This window comes from Prionailurus viverrinus, unplaced genomic scaffold, assembly GCF_022837055.1.
Source record: "Prionailurus viverrinus isolate Anna unplaced genomic scaffold, UM_Priviv_1.0 scaffold_42, whole genome shotgun sequence".
NCBI lineage: Eukaryota > Metazoa > Chordata > Mammalia > Carnivora > Felidae > Prionailurus > Prionailurus viverrinus.
In genome coordinates, this window is record NW_025927609.1 from 3,433,107 (window position 1) to 3,457,375 (window position 24,269).

A 24,269-nucleotide genomic window follows, 5' to 3' on the forward strand; every position below is an offset into this window, starting at 1 on the left:
AGCTAAAAACTGCCATTCGTTGTCATTCCAGGCACGCAATTTCCTCCCCTGTCTGTGAGACGCTCCTGGTGTTTCGTCCCGGCCCGTGACCGGGGCCACAGCTCTGGAGTGAGATGCCGTGCCACGGCCACTCCTGACCACTCTTAACAGTCAGAAAGTTAGGAGAGAGGGGCGCCTGGGTGGCTCAGCCGGATGAGCGTCCGACTTCGGCTCAGGTCACGATCTCACCGTTCATGAGCCCGAGCCCCACGCTGGGCTCGTTGCTGTCAGACCGTCAGAGCAAAGCCCGCCTCGGATCCTGTGTCCCCCTCTCTCTGCCCTTCTCCCGCCTGCGCTCTCCCCCAAAATAAATAAATATTAAAAAAAAAAGTCAGGAGAAAGACTGCACTCAGACTGTTGATTGGGGGAAACAGCGCTTCTGGAATTGTGATGATTCTGGGAGGGGGTCACTGGCCTTTCCAACTACTCTCAACCCGTCTTCCCAAACGTTGCCCCATGGCCACCAGACCCCGTCCCGAGACGGAAGAATCTCACCTGTGTTAAAGCCAAAACACAACCACCCTCCCTTGGCCTTTCTTGGAAAGCAAATAAATAAAAGGAAAAAAACCCCTCGGAAGACGGTGGTTTCTGCCTAATTCTGCCCAGCGGTTTCCTCCATGAACACAGGCCGTGGCCCAGGCCCGCGAGGTCTCATTCACGGATCCGAAAGGGCTCCCACGTGTGAACCGAGCCCACCGGGCCCTGGTGCACCTGTCGTCCTCAGCCTTGGCGGCTCGCCCTTCCTTCCCAGGCGCCTTCCCCTCAAGGTGCACTGGCCTGGCGAGGCCTGGCCGGCAGTGGGGCGTCCGGATCACTCACCGAGGCAGGCCGGTGGCAATGCAGAACAGATCCATGATGTCACTGGAGTTACAGTATTTGCTGAAAACCACCTGTAAGACACAAGCAACAGGGAGGTGACGGGCGGGCGGGGCGGGGTGCCGGTTTCCATGGCGACGTCAGGTGCCTCCAGCCCCGCCCAGCCTGCAGGTTCACCGTAAAAAGAGACAATAGAACTGTGGGCACGGGAATGCTGTAAGAATGTGTTTTCATCCAGCCCATCCACGCGGACTGTGAAAACTTCAGTTTTTCTTTGTGTCTTGGAAAATGTCACGAGAGGTAAAGCTCTCACCCATGGCGCACACCTGCGGGTGACGGTCACCATCGGTGACGTCTGACGCACAGGCTGACCCCCTCGGTTTCGTGACACGGCATTGCGGGGAGTCTCCGATGACTCCTGGAGACCGTTATGGAAAAAAGTTTGTTAAAGGCGATTAACTTAGATAAAAAAAAGGTTGCCCTTGTGGACTTCGGGGGGCTGAGGCTGTAGGACTAAATCCAAGGGGGCATCATCACGGGAAAAGCCAAAGCGAACCGGCCAACCAGCGGTCTCCACAGCAAAACACGTAGCACGCAGGCAGGTGCACAGCGCCCGGGGGGTCCCGCCCCAGGAACGGGGGTGGGGGGAACACGTTTGCATCAGCGTCTTCCGTCCAAGGGGTCCCGACTGTGAGTCACTGCTCTGAATCCCTCCCCGGGAGCGGCCGATCTCTGTGGCTGACGGGGTGTGGACAGTCCACGGCAAAGCCCCCGTCTCCACCCACTGGACGTTTCCTTCCACATTGTCCCTGGCCGACCGCCCCTCCCCTCATCCCTGCGTGGCGAGAAGCAGCCCTGGGATGGGTGGGCATCTTCCGGTGCCCAGAGCACCACTTTCTCTTCTAAGACCCTCTGGGTCTCTCTTTATAGGACGCAGTGAATACTCTCCCCCGTGCACCTCGCCTTTCTGTGACCAACGCCACTCGCCGTGCGCTGCTGGCCTGGCCACGCTGAGGCCCAGCCAGCGCGCCCTCTCCCCGCCGGCCTATCTGCACCCGCAGTCACGGCGCTGGTGGCCCGCCCCGCGCTGGTGGCCGCCGCCCTGGCTCAGCCTGGCGACCTGCAGTGGCCCCCGCACTGTCCCCGCTCCTGGTCCTGCCCCAGCTCCCAGCCTTGGGACTCGGACACGGCCTTGGGACTCCTGTGCAGCAGGGACTCTGGCTGCCCGTGTGGCCGCGTCCTAGCTGGCTGCGGGGGGGTTCCGGCCTGGGGCCTCACCGGGGGCCACCCCCGCTTCGCTCCAGGCCGTGGCGCCCCTCCCCGGGCCCTCCGATCGGCGCCACCCCTGCCTTCTGGATGCCCCTCCCCCCACTGCTGGCTGCATTACGAAGCCTCCCCGCCCCCGGGAGAGGAGCCTCGCCTTTATCTGACGTGTGCCAGGCCCGCATTTTCACGACGGCGCATCCCCAGTGACCCCGGCGCAGGCCCGAGCGCCACAGTCTATGCCTCGGCTTTTCTGGCCGTGCCGTGAGCGGGCAGGGGCAGCAGGGCCGGGTCTGGGGTCCTGGCGATTCGCCCACCGGCAAGCACCACTTCTGACGTTCTCGTCCTGAACCTCTGTGAGGTTGACTGGGGGCTTTCTTCCAGGCCCCGGTGAAGGGCAGGGGTGCACAAAGGAGGCAGGCGAGGGCGTTCGCAGAGGGGAACGGAGAGTCACCTCCCCCCCTGGCCCTGCTGACGAGATGTTCCTCCAAGGGTGTGTTCGGCGGAAGAATGCCGATGTCTGGGCCCCGGCACGAGGATTCTGGGGCAGAGGGTCTGGGCTGGGCCCCGGGAACCGCGGGTTAGGAGCCGGGGGTCTCCCGGCTGCCGTGAGCCCCGCGCTCCTCCCTCCCTGCCTGACCGCAGCAAGGTCCCTCCCGGGGACCTGGGTGGGCTGGGTGGGCTGCCTCAGACCAGGAGAAGGGCACCGTGTTGTCAGGGCAGACGCGACTCCTTCATAGAGGTCGCCTCCCACGTGGCTCATGTGCACGGCGGCTCCCCACGGCGGGTCGGGGCCCTGTGCCAGCCTGCAGCGTTCACAGGCAGGGGAGGTCTCCGAGATTCTTTCTCTCCGGCTTCTTCTGGAAAGCCAGCTTCCGCCGTGGGCTCCTGGAGGCTGGACTGAGGAGGGGCGTGGACAGCAGCGTCCCCGAAGATGCATGAATGCGGCCCGTTGAGACGGGGAGGGCTCCTCTGACCCTGCCCAGCACAGCCGGCCCGCGGGCGGGGATTTCCTGTTGCAGCGGTTGGGGTGACAGCGTGGGAACCGGGGCGCCTGGGGGACGCTGACGCGCTGCCTCTGACCTCTCCGACCCTGGGCAAGCTTCTCTGCGCTTCAAATTTCTCTTCTGTGGGAACGGGCAGAACTGGGCAGAGTCATGTCTATGCCGTGTCTCTGCATCAGCCAGAGGCCAGGCTGCGATTCCGCCCGGAAGGGCCACCTCGGAGCCCCAGAGAACGGGACGAAAACTACCTCCACGCCAAGGGGCAGACTCCCGGGGACGGGCTTCTGACGGCCTCGCTCAGACAGCGTTCAGACCGTGACTCTTTTTAGCTGGGACACAGACAGCTTCATGGGCTCACTCAGCCCACAATCGGTGGACGGGAACTCGGTCCAGGGGGGCGTGTCCTGTGCTTGTCTGCAGAGGCTTCACCGGCATCTAAGTGCCGCCTGTGGCCGCTGGAAGAGAGACACACTGTCCTGCTCGCCCGCCCAGCCTCGGGACAGCTAATAACAGAAGCTTGAAAAAATGCACGTATGGGGTCTCCCGCTGAGACGAGGTCAGGCAGGCTCACGAGGCGCCCCGGCCCACCTGCTGCCCCGTGGAAGCTACCCGGCCACACCGAGCGAGGCCAGCCTCGCTCCAGACCCAGAATAACCCCCCGTCGAGGTGATTTTTGACAACAGGCCAGGAGGCCGGAAGGAAATCCGGGGTAAAGAAAACAGATGACGCTGGGTGTCTCCACTGGAAGGTCACGCCGCATCCACTTGTGATTCTGCTTCAAGATTACCGCACGCAAGGGGCGCCTGGGCGGCTCAGTGGGCTAAGCGTCCGACTCCGGCTCAGGCCGTGATCTCACGGTTCGTGAGTTCGAGCCCCGCGTCGGGCTCTGTGCTGACAGCTCGGAGCCTGGAGCCTGCTTCCGATTCTGGGTCTCCCTCTCTCTGCCCCTCCCCAACTCACGCTCTGTCCTTCCCTCAAAAATAAATAAACATTAAAAAAAAAAAGATTACCGCACGCAGGCGTATGGTCCTTGGATTTCCCTTTTGTGCTGGTTGTGACATCTTCTTAGTCCCCCCCCCCCCCTTCAGCTAATGACGTCTTGGATGTGGGGCCGTCTTACACGTGTGTGAGAGCCAGGCTTTCCCCTGACCGAATACGCCACGAGCAGGTGAGGGGTTGGGGCACAGCGACGGGCGTGCCTGATGGTGGCAGGGCTGGGACGGGGGTTCTTCGCTGGTGGCAGGAGAGGCTCCCCAGCTGAGGTCAGGTGCTCCTGGCTGTGGGAGACGCTTGTTTGGCTCGGGAGACTGCCCCCCCCCCCCAACCCCGGGAAGCCTTGCCAGGGGGCCCCGTGGCTTTTGGTTCCCGCGCCGAATCATTCTGCAAATCTTTGCCCTTTTGTGCAGCCAAGAAAGAGTGCTGGAAACAGGAAATGTAAACGGGAGATGTACGGGGAGCAAGCCCACAGAAAAACACAGATTTCGTATTTCCGTCCGGCTCGAGGCAGCGACCGACGCTCGTAAGTAGACCCTTTCACGCGGTTTGACTGGCAGCACCGTGATATTAGAGCGAGACACGAGAAACACACGAGGACCCATCTCTCGCCTGCTGGATGCTGATCTTCTTGTTCAGCTGGGGCCCGTGATGCCAGCGGGAGCTTCCGTGTCTAGAACCTTCCTGCTGCCGCGTAACCGATGAGGGGCACGGGGGCCACAAGCCCAGCCCCATGCCGGGATCAAAGCCAAAGAGGCCCCCTCAGGCCCCGCCAGCCAGTGGCGGTCGGAACGCGTCCAGGGCCGCCCCGCCCCGTGCACACACCTGGCCGCAGCACCCAGACTCCCAGGTCGTGGGTGTCATTCGGTGCCTGCATTCACACCAGCCTCCTTCCAGCGACAGGGCAGGGCAGGGCAGGGCAGGGCTTGTCCCCACCGGCTACTCCCTCTGCCCACCGGCTCCTCTCTCGCCCTCCCCACCCCTCACCGGGAAGACGGTAACCTTGGAGCCTCGGTTTGCCATTCTGCAGATGGCACCGATCACAACAGGTGCACCTGCTCTCGGGTCCGTGAGGAGCGACACGGGAGGGCGGGTGGCTGAAGGCATCATTCGGACACCGTGTTTCCACACAACCCCAACGCCAGCCGTCTCCACTGCGCACGGACCTCACGGTTCCTGGTGGCTCTGGAATCCCGCACTTCTGGGTGCCGGTCTCCCGGGGGCTCCGCGTTGCCAAACGCACCGGATGACCTCCCGCTCCATTTTGTTCGGCACCCAGTTTTGTTTTCGTAGGACTTCAAATTTACAGCCTGTGGGATTTCCAGGGCTTGAAGAAGGAACATCGAACCCAGTTCTCTGCTTCACTGTTTCTTGGGGAGGGAGCAACGCTTGACTCCAGAAAGGCAAAGACGGAAGCAGGGGTTGGGAGGGGGATCCCCAAGCTCACAGCAGGACGGTCCTGCTGCTTTGTGGCACTGATCAAGTCGGTCAGGACGAGGAAGAGAGGCAGGTGTCACTGGAGCCCAGGTTGACTGGACTTTCTGGCTCAGCTCACAGTTGGGACCAGCCTTGACCCATTCCTATCGGGCCGCCCAGGGCTGAGACCCGGGGCTCTGGCCAGGTTGGCTGAGCGGGGCTCCTTCCTGACAGGTGTCCTCCGGGCCTGTCCTTACAGGCGGGGACTCAGGTTCAAGGCGCAGGGACGGCAGTGGCCAATGCACACCCGTCAGAGCGCAGGGCATCCCCACCCGCTAGCTGCCCAGCACATTTCCCGCAGCCCCAGATCGGGACCCGCCCGTATGCACCTCCTCACATCCGTCCACCGCGAACCCTGAGCCTCTTGAACTGACATAACCCCACTTTTGTTTCCAAGTATCAAAAGCACCTTGACCGACGTACTTAGAGGAGCAGGGCTGGTGGCTGCAGAGAGGGTGGCCATCGGCCGCCAAACCCGCGTCCGGGTGGCCTGCGGGTTACAGACACAGGATGGGCCGGTTCTAGAGGACGGGGTGTGGCTTCTCTCTGATTCTGGGTCCAGAGGCCTCTTCCCGGAATGTGATTCTGTTCACGGAGGGCCCTGGTCTGTGTTTTCCCCGCTCTCCCCGGACTCCCCTTTCAGAGGCTTGTGGAGGGAGCGTGCGGGGAGGGCCCCTCGAGGTCCCGGCTTCCAGCCACACACTGCGCTGCTTGCCTGCCAAAGGCAGGGGGGTGGACGGGGACTCCGGGCCGCAGCGCCAGCTCCAGGCAAACGAGTTCCCCGCTACAACGCTAGGCGGGTGAAGATTTGATCGTGGCTGAACCGCGGCTCCCGGAGGGCACTCTGTGTGTGGTCTGCCTGCAAACCCACGCGCAGGACAGCGCTGTTCCCAAGTTCCCTCCGGGAGCTTTCAACCAGGACCTTCCACGGAGCGATGAAGCTGTGTATCCGGCAGGAAGCGCGAGGTGAGGATGTGGGCGGGCATCTCGCGAGGAGAGGAGACCCCAGTGACAGTGATGAGCTGCCTGGGATGTTCCGGAGCAGAAACAGGATTTCGACGGGTGCACTGACTGGGAAACAGGACGCGGGCCAGCAGTGACACGGGGACGGGGTGCGGTGGGGGCTCCAGGCTTCGGCGAGACCAGCAGAGGTGATGAGGCGTTCACCCACAGATGGGGGCAGCCCGGACCTTTTCCAGAAGGTTCTTTCCCCTACTCAGAGGGCCTGGCAGTTTGGGCTTCCTCATCCTCGGCCAGTGGCAAGCTGCCAGGGTTCCTTCGTGTCCCCCTCCCGTTTCCGGCTGTCACCTCTCACCCGGACCACTCCTGCGTCACCACACCTGGCTCCGTGAACCTGAGAGGTGTGGTGTTACGCCCAACAGTATGGAGGGACTGGCCTGGCGAGACACTTTTGGTGGCCAATTCTTCAAGTCGGCAGCAGTGTGCATGGCGCGGGCAGCGGCCAGGCTGTGACTCACAGGCTTTACGAAGCTCCTACTCCAGCGGAGGGAGGCGGTGGCTGGTGTGCGCCCCGGTCCCCGCACGTCCCCACCCCTCCCCGGGCTCCCAGCCCTGCTCCGCATCTGGCCGTGTCAAGGCAGGCCCGGCCCCCGCTTCCACGTCCACCCCAGCCCTGACCACAGGTGGCCGTGGCCGCCACACCGTCCGTGTCCCGCTCTGCTGTGCCCAGAGCCTGGGGTGGGTCCAGCGGGTGGCGGACGCTCAGGAAATGCCGTGGCGGGGGGTGGGGGGGTGCTGCATCCCACGTTGGCCAGATACCGGGGACCGTTGAAGGATGTATCATGCCTCATGACACATTCACGTGCGATTCCCAGACAAAGCAATGTTTGAGGAAAGCTGGCCTTAATGTCCACCATCCGCTCTCCTTTACAAAGCGTGGGGGGGTGCACAGCCCCGGGCTGGGCCCCGCGGTCCCGGTGCCCAGAACCAGCCCGGCTGCCCCGGGAGGGCCGCAGGGCGGGTGGGCGCTTGTGCTCCGGAGGGGGCAGGTGCGCAGAAGCGGGCTGACGGCGTCTTCGTGGCCTTCACACACGTGACTTGTGGCGTCCTGCCCGCGGGCCTTGCTCTGCCAGCTGTGGCTGGCACCGTCTCCGAGGAAGTGACCCCCTCTTGGGAGCCGTCGGGCGCTCGGGCAGGTAGGAGGGCCGCCGAGGGCTCAGGCCTGGGGGTGCCCCCCAGGCCCCGCGCCGCGCCCTTCCGGGTGTCCCGCACCCGCTCGGGGAGGCGGGGGCCCGGCCGAGGCGCTTCCCCGCAGCTGCTGAGAACGACTCTTGCCGAGCTTGTCACATTCTCGGGTGGACTGGCACGAAGTCAGCGACCACTAGAAGCTGGGTTTCCTGCGCAGATATCTGTGGTTTTGCATTACGAAATGCTGCCCGTCCGGACAAGTAGGATAACCAAGTGGCTGCGTGGGTTTGGGCTGAGTTTTGCAGCCTGGGAAAGCTGCAAAAGAAAAGTTCAATCTGCGGATGTCGGGAGGGGACCAGGGACCGGGCAGGGTGGGGGTGGCGGGGGTGGCCTCCCGAGGGACCTGAGCGTCCCCGGGGATCTCCTCCGCGAGGCCGGCCACCATCCCGATCGGGGCGCGGGCAGTCTCACGAAGCTGGCAAACCAGTTAGTCGCCTTTCAAAGTCACGGAAAACGTCCCCGGAACCCCTGAAAATCATCAAAAAACTCTCGGTGTCAGATATGTCGTGCTTTCGGGGTTGGCTGTTGTAAAACATGCAATCACGTTCATTGTCTTGCTGTTCCCGTGTATGGCGCCTGTGAAATTTTTTACTCAATTGCCTTAGCAACAGTTTTCACAGAGCTGCTTAGAACCTGGGGGTAACGAATCGCAGGCAAAATTGTCCTCATTACGATTCTCCTGCAGTGTTGCCCCCCAAGGGATTTTACGGGCTTCCGCTGAGGATACTGAGCCACGGACACCACATTGCTGGGGTCCCAGCATAGGGGGGGAAGACGCTTTCCTCTTCCACCAAGTCCCCCTTCCCGCGGAGCAACGGGTGAGCTCTGCTTCTCCACACAGGGAATGTTCTGTGTGGCCTCCTCTGGTTAATCAGAACTGGATGGATGCTTCCGGGACGCTCGCTTCTGGCACCCCCCCCCCCCCCCCGCCCCCCGCACTCCTCCTCGCTCTGTTCACACTGGCTGTTGATCTCAGCCCCCCGGGGCATTTTAAATCTCAGTGTTAACTTGTATTTACTCTTGTAATTGATGATGATGTTCATTAATTATAAATGTCCCGCTGACATGAGAAATCTGTACTCCACCAAAACAACGGTACGGACTTCTAAAAATAGCCATATCGGCCTCCAAGAAAATAGGAGGAAATAACCAAATTGACAATGGTGAAACAGTGGTAGACGGCCAAAATCTGGAAGCGACGAACGCGCCCTTCAACGGGTGAACGCCAGCACGCTGGGGTCCGTCCACACCACGGAACACCGCTTAGCAAGAAACAGAAACAAATTACCGGTCCGCACAACGACCAGATGAATCCGGAGGGATTCGTGCCAAGTGAGTAAAAGCCAATCCCCGAAGGTTCCATACTGTGTGATTCCATTCAGATGACACCCCTGAGATGACAAAACTTTAGACACGGAGGACAGATTAGCGTCAGCCAGGAGTTGGGGACTGGGTGGGTGGCGGCAGGAGAGGGGAGGATGAGCGGGGGGTGGGGTCTCAAAAGGGGCGATCGGGGAGGGGGGGTGGCAATGAGAATCTGTACGTTTGACAAACACGTATACAACTCAATACGCACACGCAAACAAGCACGATAAAGCGGGCGAAATCTGAGTGAGGTGTTGGGTCAACTCAGCGTCCACGTCCTGGTTGTGACACTCCTATAATTTTGCAAGAAGTTGCCACGAGGGAATCTGGGTTTCCCTCTGGTTTTTTTTAAGTTTATTTCTTTATTTTGAGAAAGAGAGAGAGGGAGCAGGGGAGGGGCAGAGAGAGAGAGAGGGAGAGAGAGAATCTCGAGCAGGCACCGCACCGTCAGCACAGAGCCCGGTGCGGGACTCGAACCCACGAACCGTGAGATCATGACCTGAGCCAAAGCCAAGGGTCAGATGCTCCAAGGGCTGAGCCACCCAGGCGCCCCTCTCTGTATTCTCTGCTACAACTGTGTGTCTACCTATCAAGAGGTTTTGTGCGGTAGCTCTGGCCGGGGGTCGCGAGGGGGCGCCCCGTCCGGAATGTGCACCCACACGGCCCTGGCGGAAAGGGGTTTGGCAAACGCGTGCCCTCTGACCCAGAAAGCCGTTTCCAGGAACCGCTCTTAGGGAAACAATACAGCGAACATAATAATAAGAGCATTTATAAAGTGCCCTTCTAACACCGTTCGGGCCCTTTTCACGAGTGAGCTCACGCCTACGGCGAGCCAAAGCCCTGACCTGCGCGGCCGCTTTGCAAGCAAAGAGCCACGGCCAGGGAGGCTCCTCTCCTGTGATTTATTGCAGAGAAACGGGATTAGGAGAAATATCACATAAACGACGAAATGACTCCATTTGAGCCAGTCTCCAGGACGGAACATTATGTTGGCACTAAGATCATGTTTCTGAAGACGACTTCACGTTCTATCGGAAAGTACAGCTGACGTAATGCTGAGTGAAGTGATCAGGGTAAGGAATTATGTAAACAAAAAAGAGCCACACACGCACACACACACACACACACACACACGAGAACACAGCCTCGGGAGAGGTCCCGAAACGTCTGATGGCACGATGGGTTCTTTTCTTTTTATATGCTCTGCGTTTTCCAAATATTCTACAGCGACTCTGCAGGGCTTTCACAAGCAAGAGTTATCTAGATCTGGAAGCTGAGGTTAGTAACTGATAACAGAAGTAGCTTTATGAACATTCCCCCCCGAGGGCACGTGCTCTACTGCATTTACATAGAATTCTTAGGAGACAAATAACGGCCTTTACCATTTTTTATTCGGAAAGAATATTCTTTGGCATTACGCCAAGCAGATGAGGAAATTAACCAGAGGACAAAACCCAGAATTTAAATAGCACTCAGCAAGGAGTGTGGGAACCAGCATGAGAGGGAGGCACCAGGGGAACATGGGGGGCAGGGTGCAGAGCCGGTGGGGGGTGGGGGGACCCAGAGAAGGCGTTGGGGGGAGGGTAGAGCAAGAATCCGGGGCAGAGAACGAGGCCACGTGCCTCCTGGGGCAGAATGAGGTGAGAAAGAAAACTGGGGCCTGGAGGGACCCCACGGGGCACTGGGACCCGGAGGAAACCCGAGTCGGGGAACCTGAAGGGGGAGGCGGGGGGGGGGGGGGGGGGGTGGTGCTCCCATCCCCAGCAGGTGCTCTGAGTGCTGGAGACGCAGCCAGGTGCTCCCCCACGGGCTGGGACTCCCTGTTAAAGAATTCCTAGGCTCCAGACCTTACTGGAACGCCCCTCAGACCCATGCATCTTCAGGGCCCTGCTGACCAGGGACCAGGAAGGGTGTGGAGGCCCGGGGCCTCCTGCTGAGGAAGCTGCAATGAGGCTCAGGGGACTGCAGAGTCCAGACCAACAGATGGGCCGAGACCGGCTCAGGCCGGGAAGCGGCTGACTTCCGAAGCGCGCATTCTGGTTGACCAGAGCCGCCCTGGGGCACGGGGGCACGGGGGCGCAGGACGGGGTCTTGGCAACCCCTGATTCAGATTTCCTTCCTTCCAGTAGGTCGCCTCAAACTCCTTTAGATGTAATTACAAAGCAAACCCTCGGCTGTAATAACCTAAGTGTCAACGATCTGAGGGGGGGACACGTTATCTTTGGGGTCAGGTCCGCTGGGTTGGCCCCCACGAGGCCGCCCGTGACCGCTGTCCTAAGGCCGAGTCCTGGCCCCCGAGTCACGGGGCCACACAGCCCTGCTCACGTCCGCAGGACAGTGTGGGCCAGGGTGCGCTCCTCAGGGAGCGTCTTGGGGGCCAGTAAATCTGGGGCCAGTGACGTTAACTGACCCTGAGGCCGTTAGCTGGTGGATGCCGCCCCGAGCTCCTGATTCTAACCCCAGTGCTCACGCAGGGACCCCCTCTGTTCCCATTCATTCTTTACTGCGTGCTGTAGATGTGAACTTACAGGACAAATGGGTACTAACACATGTCACTTAACTTTATATAAGCTTCACATATTAGGATTGCGTGTAAAATTTTGTGTGTGTGTGTGTGGGGGGGACCAGATGGGTTGCTAGCACTGTGCAAATCACAGCACTAACTCTTTGGCCATCAGGGCAGAGTGAGTGGGTCTGGCCACGAGTAGTCAGCTGGGTGAGCGGCTGCTCTCAGCTGGCTTGGTCTGAACCGGCAGGTCCTGGTTTGCCTGGAGCGTGGGCCATTTTAGCTGTCTCACATCCCTTGGATTACCCCTGGCTGGACGCTGGTGTTGTGCACTGCTCCAGGCACATGCAGGGCAGAGGGGTGAGCAGGGAGGAGCCACAGACGTGAGTTCACCTCCAGCCTCTCCTCTCACCGGCTCAACCCAGGGCAGATTTCTTCACCGCTCTGAGGCTCTGACTCTCCCGCAGAGTGAGGAAAGTAGTTTTCCTGTGCCTCTGGGATGTCAGGAAGGTTCATCATGACACATGGGGAGCTTGGTGTGCACTAAGTGCCAAGTTATGTGGCCGCTGTGATTACAGGAGGGGCCCTCTGAAACCCTTCCCTGGGGATGGGGCTGGGGAGGCTCCTCCTTGACCCCTTGTGAAAGGCCATTTTCACAAGCAAGAGGCAGCAAGGGCACACAGCTTCGACCTCGACGTGTCGGCGTTCCTGGGTGTTTCAGCAGAGTGTGGCGCGAAAGGACGTGTTATCTTGGGAAAGCTGTCACAGAGCAGGTTCCATCGCTCTGGTATCCTTGTGCTGCTCATTAACCACATTCAACTACACCCACAGTGCAGTGAAACCTGGGGTCAGATCGACGCAGACGTGTGTGGATTAGTTCACCGAATCACCAAGCAGGAGTTGAGAAGACTTTGCTGGGCTCTGGTCCGGGTTCGTTTTGTCTTCGTTAAACAGGAAGAAAGTCTTCGGAAGATGAGGTCCCCGAGGGCAGAATTGTGGGCGGTTCTTTGCCTCCCACGGAGCACAGGATCTGCCCATCAGGTCCGGGAGCACTGGCGCCCAAGCGTTGGCCTCTGCAAACGAGCTGGGGCTGAAATCTGCATCCGCTGGTTTGTGTCACACCCCTGATGATGCCAGAGCCACCATCGTCACCTCGACTGTCACCTCCGCCATCACCTCCACCTTGACCTCTGTCATCACATCTTCACCACCACCACCATCACCACGACCTGACAGGATCACGACTATTCTTGAGCCAGAATCTGAGCCCAGTGACCCTGGGACATCATCATCACCCCTGTCACAGATGAGGGCTCCGAGCCACAGAGAGAGAAGAAGCTGGCCTGGCCAGCGTGGTCCCAAATGCAAACTTGGGCCCGCCTGGCTCTGAACCCAGGGCCGCGTGCTGTTCCTGAACGGAGACCTCTAGGGGCGGTCTGCACGGAAGCAGGAGTGGTCTCTTGGCCTCTGCCACTGTCACTTGCCCATAATGGCGTATACGTCCTCCGTTTGCCTTGTTTTCAAATATCGGTACTTCTGATGGCATATTGACTTAGGCTCCTCTCCCAGAGGAAAAGAAACCAATTCAAATTCCTTATCTTTCGTCTATCAAACTGTGACTTATTTTCTGTAGTTCCTAGAACCTACTCAGGTTTACATCCGCTTCTAGAAGCTTTTATAAGGCTTTGTCTGCCTTCAAAGCAAACCAGGGTATTTCAGTCTGACTCCCGGATCTCATGCCCCAGCTCCAGGAGTTAGAGCCCAACCCGCACAGCCCACAAAGCGGCCAAATCACGGCCCATCCCTGGACTCACAACTTTTCTATCTTTGAGGGAATTAAAAGACGAATTTCCACCGGCTTTTTAGTGCCCAAGAATTACAAGTGTTTAATATAGAGAACAGGCTAAAAAGAGACCAAGACCACAATCCCACATTTTATGTTTTTAAATACGCAAGAAATAAACACGTGTCGCCGAGGAAGCGTGTGGGCCGTCTACCTCTCTCTCCGTCTATCTCTGTCTGCAATCTGTCTGCAATTCACCTCTAATTACAAATTTTACAGTCATGTAAATGTGAGCACAACATTCACTGTGTTGGCCCTTGTTTTCGAACCCTTAAGGATGATGCCACAGAGTGGATTACAGTTAACTGTCAGGCAATCCGCTAAAATAAACTCTCTATCAGGCCTCGCTTCCCTTTCCAAGTTAGGAGGTATTTTTCTGGTCACTGCGTTTGAAGAGAATATAAAGTAACAGCAGAAACTACCATTTATAAGTCTGTGTCAGACTCATTACATCCATTCCTCTACAGAAGAGAAGTTTTGTGCTCTGGAAACGTTCGAGCGTGCACGACAGCGGGGCCCCACCGCGGCCCCCGACCCCCACGGCCACCAGCACAGGCCCAGCCCGAGTCACCTGCACCCCGACATCTCCCCCGCGGGGTGACTGAAAACCCAGGGTAGACATATGGCTTCATCTGTATGCACGTCGGTGTGGATCCCTAACCTACGGGATCCTTTCTTACGGTTCAAGACAGCCACGGGGCGATATTCACACGGAAGGAAAACTAACAACAATCTGCCTTATCATCCTTCGGGGCGTCATAGCTGCAGGTGCATCTGTATTTCTATATCTGGGTCTGTACCCGGGCCTGTATCCGTGTCTGTGTCTTTAAGGATCAGAAGTAGCAAGCGTTCATCTCCAAATAAATGGCAAGGAACGTAAAGGGCATGAAACACGCGGACAGGAAGAGGCTTAGGGAGACCGCAAACAAGTACAATGTGTGGGCCAGCTTTGGATCCCGAACTGAAAACAAACACGTGTGTGAGTGTGTGAGACACGGTCCCCTTTCCTTTCCCTGCGCGATTTGGTGAAGAACGCTCATGACCTTTGATCCTTAAAGTACGCTTGAGGGTGGGTATCCTTCTTCCCGTTTTGTAGATGGGAAGGCTCAGAGAGCGTCAGGAACTCTTCCAGAGTCACACAGCGAGGGAGCGGCGATGGAGGGGAAGGGCGTGCGTGAGTGTCCGGCAGAGGGGCGATGGTCGGCGGGGAGGGGTGAGGACGCGACGGCTCAGGGTGACGAAGGACACCCAGAACTACTGACGACCGCCCTCGGACGTGGCACAAAGTCTCCCCGAATCGTGGGAGGGCTAGCTGGGAGCAAACACAAGGGGAATCCCCCAAATGCCACCCTCCCTGCCCCTGCAGGGTCCTCTCATCCTCACAGTGGGGGTAACACAGCTCCACCTGCCTCGAGGTGCCGGGAGGCCCCCACGGGGCGGTCGCCGCACCGAGCCCGAGGGCTGGAGTGACCCTCGCACCCCATGGGTAGACCTTTCCCTGAGGTCTGTGCAGTGGCGCGCGGAGCCTGAAGCCAGCCTTCCTGGTTCGGCCCCAGCTCTGCCTCTGACGCGCCCTGAGGTTGGTGGGCACGCTGTCGTCCTCCGCAACACGGGGAAGTCGAGACACTGGTCGCCCTTGTAAGATACTTGCAAATCCCTGCTACGTTGTGGGCGCGAGACGGATGTGTGCTGGGCAGGGACTATCCCCGTGGCACAGGCGTGGAATCCGAGGGTCAGGATCCTACAGCTGCACGCGTGTCTGTGCCAGATGCGAACTGCAGTCTGCTGATCCCAGGGCTGCCGGATAAACAAGCGGGGCCACGGTGGCGGAGGGGGCTGGGGGGCGGGCGCACGGCCAACGGCCCACCAGGCATCTCCTCTCGGCTCCCGTGCACGCACGGGGGGCCCTCTCGTCTGTTAAGTGAACGGGTCTGGAGGCACGTTTGCTCAGCACGGCATGAGTTAACTCCGTCAAAATGAACAGCAAAATTTGGTGTGGGAGTAGAGTAGACGGAAATGTAGGACCCTGCTTGGAGTGTGCGGGCAGCCGGCAGGCAGGGGAGGCAGTGACATCATCACACGCACAAATAAAGGCAGATGTGACCCATCTGTGAAGGAGGGCCGGCCTTGAGGGACAGGAGGCCACAAGGAGCACGATGCACCGGGCCGCAGGTGCAGGGAAGGTGTGACCGCCCCACTGCGCCCCGTCCGCGCTCCAGACCGATGATCCCGCCGGCTTTGGGGAACAGCCGTTATGTGAGGAGCCTTGGAGACAAGGGCCTGTGGTTTAATCCGAGGCCGGAAACACGTACAACTGGGCGGCTAAGAGCCCTGTGGCGTCCTTCTCCGCCCTCCGAGGCAAAGCCTCAGCAGACGCGGTAAGATTGAGGATCCTGGGAAGAGATTAGCTGGATTCTCTGGATGGGCCATACGGGAAACCCCCGAATCGCAAGGCCGCAGAGAGGGAGAGGTGACACAGGAGGAGGAGTGATGTGAAGACAGAGAGTTCGGAAGGTGCTGGAGTGTGTGGCCACGAGCCAAAGTGTGCTGACAGCCCCCCGAAGTAGGAAGCAGCAAAGAATGCTTCCCTCTAGAGCCTCTGGGGGTGGGGGGGGGGGGAGCTCTGCCAGCATCTTGATGGGGGTCCCGTGGTGCTGATCCTGGACTTTGGCCTCCAGAACCGCGAGAGAATAAATTGGTGCTGTTTTCAGTGACGCTGACAGTGGGAATGCGCTGGTGTCGTCCCAGGAGCCGTTGTGTCCTTGGCCTCCATTCTAAGACTGGACTCTCTTTGCAGAGAATAGGAATCCTTGAGGCTGTGTGAGGCACGGGGTGCGGATATGACTGGGGGCACACCCCAGGAGGGGCCGGGGGGGCCGGATTCCAGAGAGGGGACCCATCACCTTGTCCCCCCGCCCCTCCCCTCCTGGAGGGGCCGATGTGGGCCTGGGCGGGGAGGCCGGACAAGAGCAGCCTGGGGATCCATGGGAACTCCTGTCCTGGTTGACAATGTTCATCAGCAGGACACGGCCGCCCAGACCGTCTAAACAGCCCTCCAGCTCGGGCTCCGGGCCTGGGCTCGGCAGGATTTCAGGGCCCCTCTCCCTGCGCCTGTGTCTGCGAGGGCCCACGGCCCCCTCCGCGCTGAACCCATTTGTCATGGCCGATCCATTCACCCCTCGTGTCACTCTCCGGCTTGCTCTGTTTCGTTTTCTACTTCTGGTGTCTGAGGCCAGTCTCCGCCGTGATAAATAATGGACCACAGGGGACGGAAAATGCAAAGAGCAGACAGCCGAACGGGTAAGAAATGTGTGGGGGTGGAGTCCCCTTCCAAGGACTGTTTTGTGTGGGGACATTTCTGAAGGTGTCTCTCCGGTGGACAATTGCTTTACTTCTTGGGTCCCATTCAAGGGTGCCCGACCGTCCCGTGTCCCCTCCCTGGGCCCCTGCCTGGCTCTCCTGCCCGACCTGCACCCTTGTCCCCCAGGGCTCTGTTGGGCTCGGCTGTATCAGGAGGCTGAGTGCGGCCAGCGAGACCGTCCTGGGCCCCGGGCTCCTTCGTGCCCGGGGGGAGGGGCCTCGAGAAGGGCCACCCACGGGAGACCCCCAAGCCTACAGCCCTCAGCCGCATCCGGGAGGGGCGAGGGGGTGGCGGGGCAGGGTGAAAAGACGTGGGGAAGCCCTGTGGCAACCAGACCTAGCCTGGGAGTCAGGAAAACCCTCCCCAGGGAGACCCGGAGCTCCAGCACCTTGGAAAGCGAGTGGCATCACTTCCACCGTCTGTCCCAGCAGGAACGAAATCGGGGGGGGGGGGGGGGGGGGGGGGGGGGAGGCAGAAGTGCGCCGGCGGAGGGGCTGTTCGCGGGAAGCGGGTCCTGAACGGTGTCCCAGAGGCCTTGGCCGAATGGCAGGTGTTGGCTCTGAGGTCAGGAGCGGGGCGCAAACCCTGGGGATCCGGGTCCTGCAGCCCTTTGAGGAGAACCCGTCAAGGCGGAAGGCTCACGCCCCTTCCTGCTCCAGCCTCCTTCCCGGGCATCACACCAGGGGACCGCGACTTCTCTCGAGAGGAATCCGCGCACCATCATTCTCTCCTTATCCAAGTATTTTCACGGAACCCCAGAAATCACTCACCACCTCTGGCCGCCTCGAGACACACGATGGCCCGAACTCGCATGGAATCTAGAACCCACAGCTTCCGTGAGCAGAGACAGCCCAGGACGACCCCGAGAAGCGGGTCACATTTTTCCGTCCTCCCGTCCACCTTCCGGGGGGCCGGCCTCGGGCAAACCCCGCTCCCTCCCGCCAGTGACGCCACGGGGACCGTCCTGCACCACACCACTCCCTCTACAAGGCCACTCTGTTGCCAGCGCGGAAGGCAGGCAAACGGAGGCAGGGGCATGTTTTTATTCAAAGTTCTTTTTCATGACGCTCCTCCAAATATAACTTTAAATCCTCTTTGAAATAACTGTAATACTCCCAGAAGGACTGGAGGTTAGGATGGGGACAGCTCATCCGGCATCAGTCACGAGCTGAGGATGACGCGGGCAGCGGCATAGGGAGGGGACAGCGCGGGCAGGCGGGGCCAGACGCCCTCACCCAGCCACCCTGGTGAGCCGAGGCCAAGGGCGTGGAAATCGGAGACGTGGGAGAAAGTGGGCAGCTGGGTGGCCACCCGGCGCGGAGGGATCCAGAGGCCCTCATCTGCACGGGGGAGGAGTCCCTCCTTCCTGCGTCCGGGTCTCCTCTTTTCCCTTTCCTTTTCATGACCTTGAGATTTCATTAGAAAAATCGAGGATGGTTTTCCTGCCAGAAAACAAGGGACTCTGGGTGTGGGCACCAGGGTCCTCGCGCTGGTCCCAGTGGGCTGCGTGCCTGCCGCCGAGGTGGCTGGAGTGGCCCCCTGGCCCTGCTTCTTGTCTTCAGAGGCTGGCCTCCACCCGCCAGGCTGAAACGCCCCGTGCCTCCTGGGTGGCTGCCACACGTCCCTGCAAAGGTCAGGGTTTCTGCTCAACGCCATGGGACTCTGGGGGTGGCCTGTCTCCGCGATGGAACCTCAGCCGGGGGCCGTGTCTCCGAAGGCCCGCACGCGGCTCACTGTTTAGTTTGATGCCTGGGGCTCACAGCAGCTGCGTGAAAGCCGCCAGCTCCCCGACTCTTTCTTCCAGAAGGAGAGCCTGGCCCTTAGGAGGGGTCCGTTTGCTGCCTGGACCCGCCTCGCTCCAGGGCGTCCTCTCAAGCTGCCTGCTCCTGGATCCCTCTGGAGGACGCACAAGGGCTCACTGCAGGGGCTGAGGCCGAATCAGAAACCCACACCGGGGGGTCAGGGGCTCTGCATCCAGCCTGCGGCTCCCGCACCAACACCCAGGAGACCCAGGGTCCCCATCCCTGGGGAGGCCCTGGGCTTCAGGGGAAGCCCTGGGGCGGGGGGAAGCTGCAGGCCAGGAAGCTAGCTGGAAGAAACAGGGTGCTCTGGGCAAGAGGTGGGGCGCAGGGTGTGGGGTGGCCTGTGACGCGTCTACACCTTCAGGACAGGAGCCGTGGGAGCCGGCGCGCCCAGCCACAGCCCTCCAGGCTCATTCAGGGCCACGGCGTTAGCACTGGTGACACTGATTAGGGCTCTAACACAGGCAGCACCTGGGGGGCAGGTCTGATTCTGACTCCAAGAAAGCCCTCTCCCCACCCACCTGTCGCTTCTCAGCGCCTCCCCCTACCTCCCGCCGACCTTCATAATACCTGCCCACGTGTCCACGCAGCGCCCCGACGCTGATGCCCACCTCCTTCACCTGCTCAGCCCTGGGCCACCCCACACTGCTTCCAGAAATATTTGCGGGGGCGGGGAATTCACTGCTCCTACACTTCCCTACTCACTCCTCTGCTAGGGGAAGCTCCTCTCTGGACCCCGGCTCCTTGGAATTTTCTGGGCTGGCTTTGCCAGGTGGGGGGGCACAGAGGCCACCTCCCTCCTCTGCTGCTTAGGGCTCAGCCTTCCAAACAACACCCACGAAATGGGATCAAATTCACGCTGGGATGGGACCACAGCTCTGCACCCTGGCGGCTCGAGGGCCGAGTCTAAAGTCCTAAGGGCTCCGCAGGCCACGGCCATCTCTGGAGTCCTGTTTCCCAGCCCTTCTGGTGTCTGTTCTGAGCTCCGGATTTTCTGTTCTCTGCAGTGATGTCTCAGGCTTCAGAAGCTTCTAGAGATCTGAGGGGATGTATGAACCTTTAAGCACTGCTCACATCTTAACCGTTCTCTGTGTGAAGTTTATATAATGCAACTCTGGGCAAAGACATCATTTTGGGGGTCTCCCCCCAACACTTTGGAAATGGCTCAGCTCCCCAGCCACGCCCAGCACCCAGCGGCTTCGGTGGACAGCCAGCCTTTCCATAAGCACCCGGGGGTTAGCCCCTCTTGCGAATGTAAATTCAACGTTATTGAAGATTCTAGAGGATAATGTCAGCGGTACTGGGTGCTGCCTCTCTCTCTGGCATTTGTAAGACTATAAAAGTTTAAAAAAAAAAAACACCCGGAAGGCAGAAGCTGGGAGGATAAAGAGCCTGAATCACCGGGCTCCAGGGCTCCGTTAACCGTTCTGCTTACAAAACAAATCGGCCCAGTGGGCGACTGGCCTCCAGGGTGACCAGACTCCATCTGGACACCATGCCCGTTACCCCGACCGTCCCTTTGGTGGTGCCGATTGCAGGACAGGGTGGCAGTTTTCCTCACGGCCGTGTTCTGGGCTAAACGGAGCGGGGAACGTACCAGGTCCCGCTAACTCCCGCCACTGCACGGGTAGGCTCTGACTTTGTTTCCCCGAAGCACCTCCCATCTCTCCCAGGGCTGAGGTGCTCCCCCGGGCTGCACATGGGGGGCCAGGGGCCCGTGGGGGGAGGTGTGGCCAGCAGCCCCCCCGCGGGCAGCCCGGGCAGCGACCAGCCACACACCGTGAGCCCGAGGCCCGCTCGCTTCAACAGCACAATTACTGTTGAGTGTTTGCGGCACCCACACCCCTTCCGGCAAAACCAATGAAGCTTGAGCCTGGAGCCCTAATGTGGCCGGGGGGGGGGGGGGGCAGGCTGTCCCCGTTCATCCTGCGCAGCGGGCGTGGCAGGGTCAGCGGCCACCTCGCCCGCCCTCCCCCCTCTCCACAGTCCCCGTGGCCCCACCTCTGAACCGGCGAGAAGAGAAAGGAAAGGCAAGTGTGGGTCCTCTCTTCGGTGAGAAGGCTGGGGGGCAGGAGGGTGGACGTAGGGCTGCCCCGGGAAGCACGGTGTCCCTGGGCAGGAAGCATCTCTGCATGTCACAGAGCGCGCCTGGACACGGGCCGGGCGCGGGGACTGACGGCCAGCTGCCCGGGAGCCACCTGCCGCCCCGCAGCGGGAAGCCGGGGGTCTCGGCGAGGCCCTCCCAACAAGACACGGGCATCTGACTGCCTTCCGTCCGCAGCGTGAATAGATAAACTCTCAACAGATCAATACAAGCGGCGAGGGCTCTACGCGGCACTCACCACGGACTGGCCCCGCTTCGGCACTGGACACACAGTCCTGTGTCTCATCCGAACGACCCCCGAGGGAGACGCTCCCTCCACCCCCCTTCACGGATGGAGCCACCGAGGCACGTAAGGAACTTGCCTGCGTGCCCCAGAATCCGGGCTCTGGACTGTGACATCATGCTGTCGGTACGTGGACAGAGCGTCACTGAATCTGGGAAGCGCCCACCCTCCCCGAACTGTTTACCATCCCCGTGTGGTGTGGTCACGGCCACACCACACACCACGTCCTCGATTAACGCCACTGCGGCCAGGAAACGGCGGAGGGCTTTGGGGAGGACAACGCTTTTCAGAAAAGACAGTAAGAGTGCCACCACAGCACGGCCCGCGCTTTGCACGCTGAGCAGGTTCACCGAGAGTGGAACCGAGAGACAGAACGTGGGCCATACACACAGGGGGATGTTATTCAGTCTTAAGGAGTCAGGAAGCGGACCCATGCCACAACGTGGACGGACCCCGAGGACATCGTGCTCAGGGAAACACGCCAGGCACAGAAGGACAAGGACTGATTCCATTCGTCCGAGGGGCCCGGAGAGTCAGGTCCACGGAGACGGAGCAGAGGGTGGGCGCCGGGGGATGGGGAAGCGGCATGTACTGGGGACACAGTTTCAGTCGGGGAGGATGGTCGGTGGGGATGCTGGTGACCTGACTGTGAATCTGTTTCATGCCCCAGAGCTCCACAGCCAGGAGTGGTTAAGATTGTGAATTTTATACATTATTTTCTTTAACGTTTATTTATTTTTGAGACAGAGACAGAGCATGAACGGGGGAGGGGCAGAGAGAGAGGGAGACACAGAATCTGAAACAGGCTCCAGGCTCTGAGCCATCAGCCCAGAGCCCGACGCGGGGCTCGAACTCACGGACCACAAGATCGTGACCTGAGCTGGAGTCGGCCACTTAACCGACTGAGCCACCCAGGCGCCCCTATACATTATTTTCTTAAGTTGACTTATTTATTTTGAGAGGGCGCGCATGTGTGCGAGAGTCCCAAGCAGGCTCTGTGCTGTGAGCGCAGAGCCTGATGCAGGGCTCGATCCCACAAATGCTGGGATCGTGACCTGAGCCGAGATCAAGCGTCGGACGCTTAACCGACTGAGCCACCCAGGTGCCCCCAATTTTATATGTATTTTGCTATAATTAAAAAAAAAAAAGTCACGCAGGGCACCTAAAGCTAACTCGATGAGACTTTCTGGCTCTACTTTAATGCTCTAGACTGTGTTTTTAGGGGTACTGCTTCTGTTCAGGCAAACGCTCCCCTCGGGCGATCAGCTTGGGGATTCGTGGGGCAGGCGTGGTACCGCGGTGGGGGCGAGGGGGGACGGGAGGACAGGGAGGGTGCGCTCAAGGCAAGCGAACCACACCGTCAACTACAGACATTTGTTTTTTTGAGGTTGCAACCGTCTGGGGCCATCTCCCGCCACGTGGCCGCGTGCCCAACACACCCGGGGAGAGACGCCGCGTGCTCCTCGCGCTCCCGCAGGTGGCTCTTGACGTGCGCGCTTAGGATATTTTTTGCTCAGAAAGATCCGGAACCCTGGGAACGCAGACACTCGACCACCAAGCGGGAGGAGACGGCCCCGGGAGCCGAGTAAGAGGCTGTGGGTCCAGCTCCAGTTCGGGGCCGGGGTCGCTAACTGGCAAACCGCGCCGGCTTCGAGCCTGGAGCTCGTGCCTCCGCGGCGGATGGGAATGTTGGGCCTGGACGTGCCTCAAGGCAGCCGCCTCTCAGCTGGTCGTCCGCGTGCCCGAGGGGGGAGTTAGGACGCGCGGGGACATCCTTCCTAGGGTCAAGATCAGCTGGCGGGCTGCTGTCGAGGTGGATACTTGGGGGGCCCTCCGCATCTTCCGGGGACTCTCTTATCCCTTCCAGCCAAAGACCTGGCCCAGTTCCCAGTAGTGCTGCCGCTGGGTCATCCGCAGCCGAGGAAGCGGGGGCTGGATGTAGGCGGCTCCGCCTGTGCCTTTTGCTGGGGGAAGGGCCTTGGGGACGTGCCCACCACTCCCAGGAGGCAAAGCCAGGGTGTGGGGACCCAGCCTCCAGGGAGCCACGGCTGCCTGTGCCCCGCCCCCCCCCGCCCCCCGGTCCCTGCCGTCCCACCGCCGGGCTGGGCCCTGGGCTCCCCGTCAACGGCACTGACATAGGCGGCTTGGCCGCGTCCCTGATTCGTCTTTCATTTGCAAGTCACGTGAGCTGTCTGATGGGACACCAAGCCCTTCCTCTGCCCTTGCTGTCCTTCCCTGAAGACCAGAGCTGTGCTCCGCACGTGTTTCAGGCCACGGGGAGGCCGCTGGCCCAGGCCGCTCGGGGCTCCAGGGGTCGTGTTTCCAGCAGGCACCCGGGGTCCTGGGGGCTGAGTTCAGGCTCGCGGTGGCCTCACAGAGATGCGGACAAGTGACAAGAGTGCTGCTTCGGCTCCTGCCGCGGTCTCCCAGGGCAGAGGGAGGGGCAGGGGGTGCCGGGCCGGGGGCTGCTATCAGGACAGGACGTGAGCCTCCTGGGGGCCGGCTCCGCCCTGGGCACTCTGCCTGTCACTTGGTGCCATCCGCGGTCACCCCATGGGGGCGCCTCTGCCGTGCCCACTGTACCAAGGAGAAGGCGACTTCCCTCGGGCTTCCTGGCGGTCAAGCTACAGAGCCGGGTCTGCGGGGCCCGTGGTCCTCGCCACTCTGTGCGGTCACCCCTCCAAGACAGGGTGAGCTGCAGGCCGTCTGAGAGATCTCCGCGTCCTTCTGTTTAAGAGACCTTCGGGCCATGGCGAATGGGAAGGGGGAGGGAGACCAGTGGTTCCCTGACTCGTCGGTGCCCTCAGGCTAGACAGGATTGGACAGGCCTCCTCTCCGAGAGGTGTCTGGTCGATCTACTTGTCCAGTAAGAGACCAGACACCCCCGTTCTTGTTACATCCCCCCTCCCAGCTCCCACCCAGCTGGAGACAGAGGGGTCATCGCAAGCCCAGGGGGACAGAGCTGGAGGCAAAACGCCTCCTCCCCCCTCACTACCGGACCATCTCCAGCTGGAGACCCTCTCTGAACCTGGGCATCTCTGAACTTGGCGATTAGCTTATGTTACCATTTCAAGTATCCACTTAAATATCGTAAGTTACAAACACTTAAAGGAAGAGAAGCAGACTGCGCTGGAGGATGGCCACGGGGAGTCGCCGTCACCTGGCGGTCGTGCAGGGGTAACAGCAGCGCCCAGGCCCCGAGAACT

At 60.4% G+C, this 24,269-nt stretch overlaps 1 protein-coding gene across 2 annotated transcripts in view; it reads right to left on the reverse strand.

The window, feature by feature from the left end:
• Positions 1–24,269, reverse strand: part of PDE9A (phosphodiesterase 9A) — an 89,360-nt gene that overhangs the window by 59,989 nt on the left and 5,102 nt on the right. Inside the window, exons 1-2 of one of the 2 annotated variants that reach the window (XM_047846984.1) lie at positions 17,645–17,776; positions 859–929 (exon numbers count right to left, since the gene is read on the reverse strand). In XM_047846984.1, the coding sequence (XP_047702940.1) occupies positions 859–893 (35 nt within the window). In that variant the 5' untranslated portion in view covers positions 894–929; positions 17,645–17,776. Of the gene's footprint in view, positions 1–858; positions 930–17,644; positions 17,777–24,269 lie in introns of those variants that run through there. The other variant, XM_047846983.1, reaches the window with a different exon arrangement.